The 10,114-nt window shown below is 45.1% G+C and overlaps 1 protein-coding gene and 1 non-coding gene across 2 annotated transcripts; both read left to right on the forward strand.

Annotated features, from left to right (window-relative positions):
* The first annotated feature begins 338 nt into the window (after window positions 1–338).
* On the forward strand, window positions 339–1,220 carry LOC120861736 (40S ribosomal protein S4, X isoform-like). The gene has a single exon (XM_040237492.1). It carries the CDS (start codon window positions 361–363, stop codon window positions 1,150–1,152), a length of 792 nt encoding a protein of 263 aa, XP_040093426.1. The 5' UTR covers window positions 339–360; the 3' UTR covers window positions 1,153–1,220.
* A 3,843-nt stretch (window positions 1,221–5,063) lies between these two features.
* Window positions 5,064–5,169, forward strand: LOC120862323. Its single transcript, XR_005720750.1, has one exon. It is a non-coding gene; the product is annotated as a U6 spliceosomal RNA (small nuclear RNA).
* The last annotated feature ends 4,945 nt before the right edge of the window (window positions 5,170–10,114 follow it).

Consider the following 10,114-nt stretch of genomic DNA (forward strand, 5'->3'; position numbering starts at 1 on the left):
CCTAAAAGGAAAAGAGATGCCAAAGATGAAGAGGAGCGACAGGTCTGGGAAAGGAACTCTCCGCAGACGCAAACCAGATGTCAGCTGGGGTCTCCCCTGTCCCGTTGAAATCTAGGAAACAGAGTCTATAAACTCTTTTGTACATGTTAGAAGTCCCAGAAGGGGTCGAAGTGTTTTCTCCGGGCCAGCTCGGCTTCCAGTTTCCACCTGTGCTGAGTCTTGGTTCCCACTCTCCACCGTGGACCCCATGATGGAATTCAACCCCAGTCCCTTGATTTCCACAGCAGTCCCCAGTTGTGCGTACCAGACAACCCTGCTCTTTAAAAAACTGTTTCCGCTCTTTTCGTGCCTAGCGCAGCCATGGCTCGGGGTCCCAAGAAGCACCTGAAACGCGTAGCAGCTCCAAAACATTGGATGCTGGATAAACTGACTGGTGTGTTTGCCCCTCGTCCATCTACCGGCCCCCACAAGCTAAGGGAATGTCTCCCCCTAATCATTTTCCTAAGGAATAGACTTAAGTATGCCCTAACAGGAGATGAAGTAAAGAAGATTTGCATGCAGCGTTTCATTAAGATCGATGGCAAAGTCCGCACAGATATAACCTACCCTGCTGGTCTTATGGATGTCATCAGCATTGATAAGACTGGAGAGAATTTTCGTTTGATCTATGACACCAAGGGTCGCTTTGCTGTTCATCGTATTACACCTGAGGAAGCCAAGTATAAATTGTGCAAAGTAAGAAAGATATTTGTGGGGACAAAAGGAATCCCTCATCTGGTAATCCATGATGCTTGTACCATCCGTTACCCTGATCCCCTCATCAAGGTGAATGATACCATTCAGATTGACTTGGAGACTGGCAAGATTACTGATTTCATCAAATTTAACACTGGTAACCTGTGCATGGTGACTGGAGATGCTAACCTGGGAAGAATTGGTGTGATTACAAACCGGGAGAGACATCCAGGTTCTTTTGATGTAGTTCATGTGAAAGATGCAAACGGCAACAGCTTTGCCACTCGGCTCTCGAATATTTTTGTTATTGGCAAAGGCAACAAACCATGGATCTCTCTTCCCCGTGGAAAGGGTATTCACCTTACCATTGCTGAGGAGAGAGATAAGAGATTGGCAGCCAAACAGAGCAGTGGATAAAATGATCACTATGTGATGTGATTGGAAAAGTCTTTGTAATTAAAGATAATACCAAGTGATTAACAGCATCTCTGGTGTTTGCTGTGGTTTGGGTTTTTGGTTTGTTTGCTTGCTTTGAATTTTCAGGCAGGCTTGGCATTCTGGGATACGATGTCTCCTATAGGCTAGACTTCAGTGATGGTAGGAGAACATATCAAACCTTGGCAAGGAGAAGCAAGTAAATTATTTTATACACAGTAAAAATAAATAAATAAATAAAAATCAAAAACTGTTTCCTTGACTTTTTTCTCCTACACCTGAACTCCAGCTTCTGCTGATTACCCTCCTCTCTCTCTCCTTCCCCCTGCTCTCTTCACCTTGAACCCCAAATCTCTGGAACAAGAATCCCTCTACTTTCCCAGGCAGCGCCATTCAGTCTCATGACCCCTCTGACCCAAGACCCTCCCTGATGCCTACAGTCTCAGATCCAGAAAGCTCCTCAAGGCATCTTCCTCTCCAAAGTAGTTCCCCATTCCAGAGAAGGCATGAGTCTGGCTCTGGCAGCAGCAGCTGCCCCCACTACAAAACCCACCATGAATCTACCCATCAGGTCAACCTGGACTGGGGAGGAATTTCAAGGCAACCAAAGCTGAATGTCAAGAAAACCTCAGCATATATATTTTTTGAAGTTTATGGTTTCAAACTAGACACCAATTTACTGTGATTAAAAAAAATAAAACATATATATTTCATAACCTTGGCTGCTCCAGCCTGCATCTCCACATCCCTCAATCCCAGCAGCAAGGGGAGAAGAAAGGAATCTCGTTGACCAAGTCTTTGGCAGCCACTCGGCTCCTCAGGCCTGCCAGTTTCTGGGAAGCTGCTTGCTGGTGGCTGGCCTGGGTCCCTGGCACTCCCATCTCCCCTGTGTACTCTTTTTTTTTGGATGCACTGGGTCTTTGTTGTTGCATGTGGGCTTTCTCTAATTGTGACAAGCAGGGGTTACTCTTCACTGTGGTTCATGGGCACATGGGCATGCCAATGGGTTCCATTCCCAGGAAAGTCCCTAAATTTACATTTACTCTTAGAGTATTTTTGAGAATCTACTATATGCCAGGCTCTGGACAAAACACGAGGGGTGCAGTGGGGAAAGGTCAGACTCTGTCTCTGGCCCATGGACCTTTCATTCCTGAGAGGAAAAACTCAGCTTTAAACACATCTAATTTATTCATTACAATCATGACAAGTGCTACAAAGGGAAAGGATGAGATGCTGTGAAAATACTGGAAAAAGATAGGCTGACTCGCAGCCACGTTGGCTTCCTAAGTGGGGAGCAGCGAGGGTGATGGAGGTTGAAGACACCAGCATCGAGCACGGTTGAAACTGGGGTCTGAGTGGAGTGTGCAGAGATGAGGGTAGGGTGCGCCTCATGAGAGCAGCTCCAAGCAGGGCCAGTGCGCCTGGAGGTGAGCTGAAAAGAGGGAACAAGCAAGAAGCGAGGCTGTGGGACATGGGGCTAGCAGCCCTTGCTTGGGACTGTGGATTGTGTTCTGAAGATGAATGTGAAATCATGAAGTATTTGCAGGGATGTAGAATGAAGCAGCCCTCATGCTAAATGTGTCTCTTTGGCTGCTCTGAGGATGAGGCACTGGAAGGGACCCATGAGGAACCCTGGAGCAGTAATTAAGAGGATGCTGGTATAATTCAGGCAAGAGATGATGAGATCTCAGACTAGGAATAAGAGCCATGTTGAAATGGCCCTGTGGCTCTAGCCTTTCTCCTACTGAAATGTTCCTCACACTTGCCTGATAAGAATCTGTGACATTCATTAAAAATACAGGTTCCCAGAGTCCCATGCTGCAATGGGGTGGAGTTTGGGAATCTGTACTTTAAACAAACTTCCTGAGGGATTCCTCTCAGTAGACAAACTTGCCCCATGTTACCCTGCAGTGTACACTGAGAAATAGACCTTCCTTTCCCCTGCAAAATAATTCAGTTTCTAGAGGTGGTGCTTTTCATGACATCAGACAGCAGAGGATGCAGGAGAAATCTCACAGTTCACAGAATACATTCCCTACTTGGCACTTCTGCTGTAATACAGGTCCAACATTTAGGTTACCTACATTTGTTTTTAGGTGTGTTTCTTCACATATGAGCTTTTTCATTTTTGTTTTGGGTTTTTTAAATAATTTATTTGTTTTATTTTTGGTTGTGCTGGATCTTAGTTGCTGCACGCAGGCTTTCTCTAGTTGCAGAGAGCAAGGGCTACTCTAGCTATGGTGCACGGGTTTCTCCTTGCAGTGGTTTCTTTAGTGGGGCAGAACAAGATCTAGGAGCTTGGGCTTCAGTTGATGTGGCACACAGGCTCCGTAGTAGTGGCTCCAGGGCTTAGTTGCTCTGTGGCATGTGGAATCTTCTGGGACCAGGGATTGGACCCATGTGCCCTGCATTGGCAGGAGGATTCCTATCCACTGTATCAGCAGGGAAGTCTTCTTCTTCTTTTTTTTTTTTTTTCTTTTTTCTTGTAGTATTAATTTATGTGCATCTGTCAAGAGAGGCAAAAAGGAGATACTTCTGCAAAAACTACCAGGAACAGCAGGATTGTAGAACAATAGATGGAGCTAGAGTCTAGCTCTATCTTCGTTCTATAAACATCCTGCGGAACTCAGCCCATCTCCCCCAACCATCAGCTGCTGACCTGGGGACGTCTTACTTGCCCCCAACCTCTGCCAGCTTCTACAGAGGAAAACATCAAGGCCTTACATGGATTATGTGTTGGAAAATGCTTTCCAATGTCTTAGTTGCATATGATCCTGGTGGAGTAAGAAGGAATTTTTTTCACTTTATCTATCCAGTTATCCTCTATCAATTTATCTACACACAGAGCATAGCACAGTGGGTAGAAGGAAAAGTTTAAGAATCAGTCTACCAAAGTTCAAGTCTTGACTCTTTCAGTTATTATTTGGAGAAGTTACTTAATCTCTTTGCTTTTCAGTTTTCACACAGGAAAAACCAAAATAATTATGGCATACTACTTTGTTCAGGCTGTAATGACAGAATACCACAGATTGAATTTAGATAAGAGGCAAGGGGGTGGGGACAACTTTTTGTTGTTGTGCCACCAGACATGTGGAATCTTAGTTCCCCAACCACGGATCAAACTCATGGCCCCTGCATTGGAGGGGTGGAGTCTTAACCACTGGACCACCAAGGAAGTCCCCCATTATGCATTTATTTATCTGACTAAGCACTGCATGCAGAACTTCCCCAACTAGGGATTGAACCCATGCCCCCACTGGAAGCACAGTGTCTGTCTTAACCAATGGACTATGAAGCAAGTCCTAAGGGCAGAACCTTTAAAAGAATAGCCTTTGAGGATACCACAAAGCTGGTTACAAAATGTACTCACCACAGGGAACTCTGCTCAATATTATGTAGTGATTGAATGGGAAGAGAATGGGGGAGAATGGATACACACATGTGTATATGTATAGCTGAGCCGCTTTGCTGTGCACCTGAAACTATGGCAACATTATTAACCACTCCAACATGGAGAAGGCAATGTCACCCCACTCCAGTACTCTTGCCTGGAAAATTCCATGGGCAGAGGAGCCTGGTGGGCTGCAGTCCATGGGGTCGACTGAGCGACTCCACTTTCACTTTTCACTTTCATGCATTGGAGAAGTAGATAGCAACCCACTCCAGTGTTCTTCCCTGGAGAATCCCAGGGACCTGGGAGGCTGCCGTCTATGGGGTCGCACAGAGTCGGACGTGACTGAAGTGACTTAGCAGTACACTCCAACATAAAAGAAAAGTGAAAAGAGGAAAAAAGAATACAAGGATGGGCCAGTATTAGAAAACTGTTAGTGTAATCTGCCACTATTAATAAATCAAATAATAAAAATCATATGATTACCTCAAAGGAAAAAAAAATGCTCACTTTGGCAGCACATTTACTAAAACTGGAATGATACAGAGAAGATTCGTATGGTCCCTGAGCAAGGATGAATGAGTATTCATGAAGCATTCCATATTTTTATTAAGGGGTGGGGGGGAACTGGTTACAACCACTTAGGCCCAAGATGGCAGAAGATTCCACTTCCAGTAGACCTTGAACTTCACTGTACTCTCATTGTAATATTAGCATATGCTAAATGACAGTTCCCAGGCTGACCATAAAAGGTCAAAAAGTGGGTGGTGGCCCCATTCTTGGAGATTCCTGCCCTTTCTTCAAAATAGTGAGCATAACTATTAGCATAACAAAATAGTTAGCATAATGGATATTCCTCTTTTAGTTAGCATATAAAATTACCCAGCCCATAAAAAACTAAAGGACCCCATACCCCGGGGCCACTCTCACCTTCTGAAACAGACTGTTGTTGTTCAGTCCCTAAGTCATGTCCAGGTCTTTGCCGCCCTGTGGACTCCAGCACACCAGGCTTCCCTGTCCTTCGCTTTCTCCCTGAGTTTGCTCAAACTCATGTCCATTGAGTCAGAGATGCTGTCCAACCATCTCATCCTCTGTCACCCCCTTCTCCAGTCTTTCCCAGCATCAGGGTCTTTTCCAATGAGTCGGTTCCTCACACCAGGTGGCCAAAGTATCAGAGCTTCTTCTTCAGCATCTGACACAGACTACATTTTGCTATATGAGGTGGATTTAGATAAGCTCACTTTCCCTTTACTGTGGCTCACTCTTGAATTCTTTCCTGCATGAAGCCGAGAACCCCTACTTGGTGGCCTGTCCCAGCGATTCGCCTGGGACAAGGACTTGACCTGGAAGGTGACCATTCTTTCCTGTCCCATTCTGCAATAGAATGGCATGGTTGTTGTGGCTGTTTAGTCACTCAGTTGTGTCCAACTCTTTGCAACCCCATTGACTGTAGCCCACCAGGCTCCACTGTCTGTGGAATTCTCCAGGCAAGAATACTGGAGTGGGTTGCCATTTCCTCCTCCAGGGGATCTTCCCAAACCAGGGGTTGAACCCAAGACTCCTGCCTTGCAGGCAGATTCTTTACCACTGGGCCACCAGGAAAGCTCATAGAATGACTGAGACAACAGCAGTTTCAGTTCAGTTCAGTTGCTCAGTCGTGTCCGACTCTTTGCGACTCCATGAATGGCAGCACGCCAGGCCTCTCTGTCCATCACCAACTCCCGGAGTTCACTCAGACTCACGTCCATCGAGTCAGTGATGCCATCCAGCCATCTCATCCTCTGTCGTCCCCTTCTCCTCCTGCCCCCAATCCCTCCCAGCATCAGAGTCTTTTCCAATGAGTTAACTCTTCGCATGAGGTGGCCAAAGTACTGGAGTTTCAGCTTCAGCATCATTCCTTCCAAAGAAATCCCAGGGCTGATCTCCTTCAGAATGGACTGGTTGGATCTCCTTGCAGTCCAAGGGACTCTCAAGAGTCTTCTCCAACACCACAGTTCAAAAGCATCAATTCTTTGGCGCTCAGCCTTCTTCACAGTCCAACTCTCACATCCATACATGACCACAGGAAAAACCATAGCCTTGACTAGACGGACCTTGCTGCTGCTGCTAAGTCGCTTCAGTCGTGTCTGACTCTGTGAGACCCCATAGACGGCAGCCCACCAGGCTCCCCCATCCCTGGGATTCTCCAGGCAAGAACACTGGAGTGGGTTACCATTTCCTTCTCCAAAGCATGAAAGTGAAAAGTGAAAGTGAAGTCGCTCAGTCGTATCCGACTCTTAGCGACCCCATGGACCGGGGCGCACCAGGCTCCTCCATCCATGGGATTTTCCAGGAAAGAGTACTGGAGTGGGTCAGCAAAGTAATTGTAAGGCTCAGAGAACCACACTCTGAAAGGAACACTCAGGGACAGCCTCTAGTGGACTGACAAAGTTTATTATCCAGCTGCGCAGTTTTATGGTCTCAGGGAACATAGCATAAAACAGACTTGCACGTAGCCTTTCTCGATAAACATCAAACCATTCAAGCATAAAATACAGTTCCTACCGCCCAAGACATAACATAGCTTTGGCGAAACTCTAAAGGGAGTCTATCATGAAACAACAGTCCTTGTTCCCAGAAACAGGTGGTCAGAAGGAAGCCTTCGAACGCCTCAAGGCCGGGCATATAAACTTTCGTTATCTGTTCCCAGCCTCAGGCACTCGGTGAATTCTCATAACCCTTTGTTATGTTCGTTCCAGCTTCCAGCCTTCGTCATTTCAGTATTTGCTCAAAGCCTTCCAGCTCCTCCACAGTAATGTCTCTGCTTTTGAATATACTATCTAGGTTGGTCATAACTTTCCTTCCAAGGAGTAAGCGTCTTTTAATTTCATGGCTGCAGTCACCATCTGCAGTGATTTTGGAGCCCCAAAAATAGTCTGACACTGTTTCCACTCTTTCCCATTTATTTCCCATGAAGTGATGGGACCGGATGCCATGATCTTCGTTTTCTGAATGTTGAGCTTTAAGCCAACTTTTTCACTCTCCTCTTTCACTTTCATCAAGAGGCTTTTGAGTTCCTCTTCACTTCCTGCCATAAGGGTGGTGTCATCTGCATATCTGAGGTTATTGATATTTCTCCCGGCAATCTTGATTCCAGCTTGTGTTTCTTCCAGTCCAGCATTTCTCATGATGTACTCCGCGTATAAGTTAAATAAGCAGGGTGACAATATACAGCCTTGACGTACTCCTTTTCCTATTTGGAACCAGTCTGTTGTTCCATGTCCGGTTCTAACTGTTGCTTCCTGACCTGCATATAGGTTTCTCAAGAGGCAGGTCAGGTGGTCTGGTATTCCCATCTCTTTCAGAATTTTCCACAGTTTATTGTGATCCACACAGTCAAAGGCTTTGTCATAGTCAAGAAAGCAGAAATAGATGGGATTGGGGGCAGGAGAAGAAGGGGACGACAGAGGATGAGATGGCTGGATGGCATCACTGACTCGATGGACGTGAGTCTGAGTGAACTCCGGGAGATGGTGATGGACAAGGAGGCCTGGCGTGCTGCGATTCACGGGGTCGCAAAGAGTTGGATATGACTGAGCAACTGAACTGAACTGAACTGAACTGAAATCCAAGGGAATCATTTCTGGATTACCTGAGGAAAGAGTGCAGAGCAAAGAGAAAGCCTAGGACCCTATCTTCAGAGATACCAACATTGAAATGTTGAAAATGTTGAGCGAGAGAAGAAAATCAGGAATGTGTGGTCATGTCAAGAAATCAAAAAACGAAGAGTTTCAAGAAGAAAGGAGTAACCAGCCCTGCTGAAAGTTCTGGTTTAAAAACAAAAAACAGAAAATTAAAAACGAAGAATACAAGAGCACTGAGATCTTAACCATTATCCCGACACACGTTTCACAATTATGATCTCTTTTTAGCCCTCCTTGTAATGTTTTTAGTTAGAAAATGATTGAGGTTTTTTCTTTAATATGAAATTTGAACATTTTAAAGAAATTTGGCCTCCAAAAGGTCAAGAAACCCAGCTAGTTTATGCAAGAACTAGTTCAAGAACCCAAGACCCTTTGGACTTCCCTGGCAGTGCAGTGGTTAAGACTCTAAGCTTCCAATGCAGGGTGCATGCGTTTAATCCCTGGTTGGGGAACTAAGACCCCCACATTGCAGCAGGGAAGCCAAAATAAATAATAAAAAAGAACTCAAGACCAGGATTATTTATTTAAAGAACATACTTTAAAGCACTGGAAATAACTGAAGGTTTATGGAGGGAACGTGCCTGTGTGTGGCTTCACTAGCTGGTTTCAGAGTCGATGTACACTTGGCAATATCTTTCAAGTGTGGAACAAGACCAAGATTACATGACTGGGATTTCTTGCAAGTTTCCTAAGTGTCTTCTCCCCTTCACTGATAACACCTAGAATTCTTAACACGTTTTTCCTCATAGAACTCCATTTCTCAACCTATCTTAGGCAATGAAATAATCCTACTAATCCTGCAGGACATTAATATTAATTATAACTTTATTCAAGAGAAAGGTCAGTTACAAACATTTGTCAAGCATGTTCTTACTGGTAAAATAAGCTTTCTCTGCTGTCTTTCGAAACACAAAGAATGAAATGATCTCATCTAAACTCTATGGCTAAGCAGTTGTGTGACCTTGAATGATAAGACTTTACCTTTCCTGTACCTAGGTGTTCTTATCTACAAAACACAGGGGAGAAATCAGATGATCTCTACTTCTTCAAATAGTTTAAGATTTAATGTTATAATTAATTAGGTTTCCTTCTGTCCACATATTTAAATTTGATCAGTGAGAGAAGAGAATCCTAAAGGAAGTCAAGAAACCTAGGAATGAATTCAGGTTCACCAGCAGGTAGACCTGTAATAACTGTTCCCCTAAGTTAAATAAGGTGGTAACTTTCAGGCTTACCTCAGTCAGGGTTGTTATGATGACTGAACCTGATAAGTGCAATTATCTCTAAAGTAGATATTTGAAACAGGGTATATATTATCCCTCCCGACAAATAACAGGCTGAGTTCCTGTGATTTACCCTTTGGGCGTGTGACTTGTTACTCTTGCTAAGTAGATTTTGGTATTGGAACTTGCTCAAAAGGAGAATGGAGACAAAAGTCCTGTTATCTCCAGTGAGTGCCTATCTTTGAATGTGTACAAATAAAGGGAGAAAGGAAAGAAGAAGGGGGGGGGCGGGGGAGAAAGAGAAGGAAGAAAAAAAGAAAAGAGGTCTTTCCTGGTGGTCCAGTGGCTAAGACTCCCTGCTCTCGATGCAACCGGCCCAGATCCTGCATGACACAACGAAGACCCGGTGCAGCCAGATAAATAAATAAATATTTTTAAGACAGTGGGAAGGAGGGAATTCATAGGCAGAGGAGGAGGAAAGGCCACGGCGAGGCAGGCTTAGAAACATAAAAGGGGAATTAGGAGAAGAAACAACTGTGGGGAGGGCAAGTAGGCAGCAGGGCAGGAAGGGAGCGACTTAGCCTGGGGCAAGAGCGGGGGCGGGGGCGGGGGGTGGCGACTGAGTGGCTAGCCCAGGCACTGGCCAG

This window comes from Oryx dammah, unplaced genomic scaffold (assembly GCF_014754425.2).
Source record: "Oryx dammah isolate SB20612 unplaced genomic scaffold, SCBI_Odam_1.1 HiC_scaffold_3, whole genome shotgun sequence".
NCBI classification, from domain to species: Eukaryota; Metazoa; Chordata; class Mammalia; order Artiodactyla; family Bovidae; genus Oryx; species Oryx dammah.

Bases quoted from the DNA above. Each gene is read 5' to 3' on its own strand.
- LOC120861736 (XM_040237492.1), top strand. From the start codon at position 361: ATGGCTCGGGGTCCCAAGAAGCACCTGAAACGCGTAGCAGCTCCAAAA.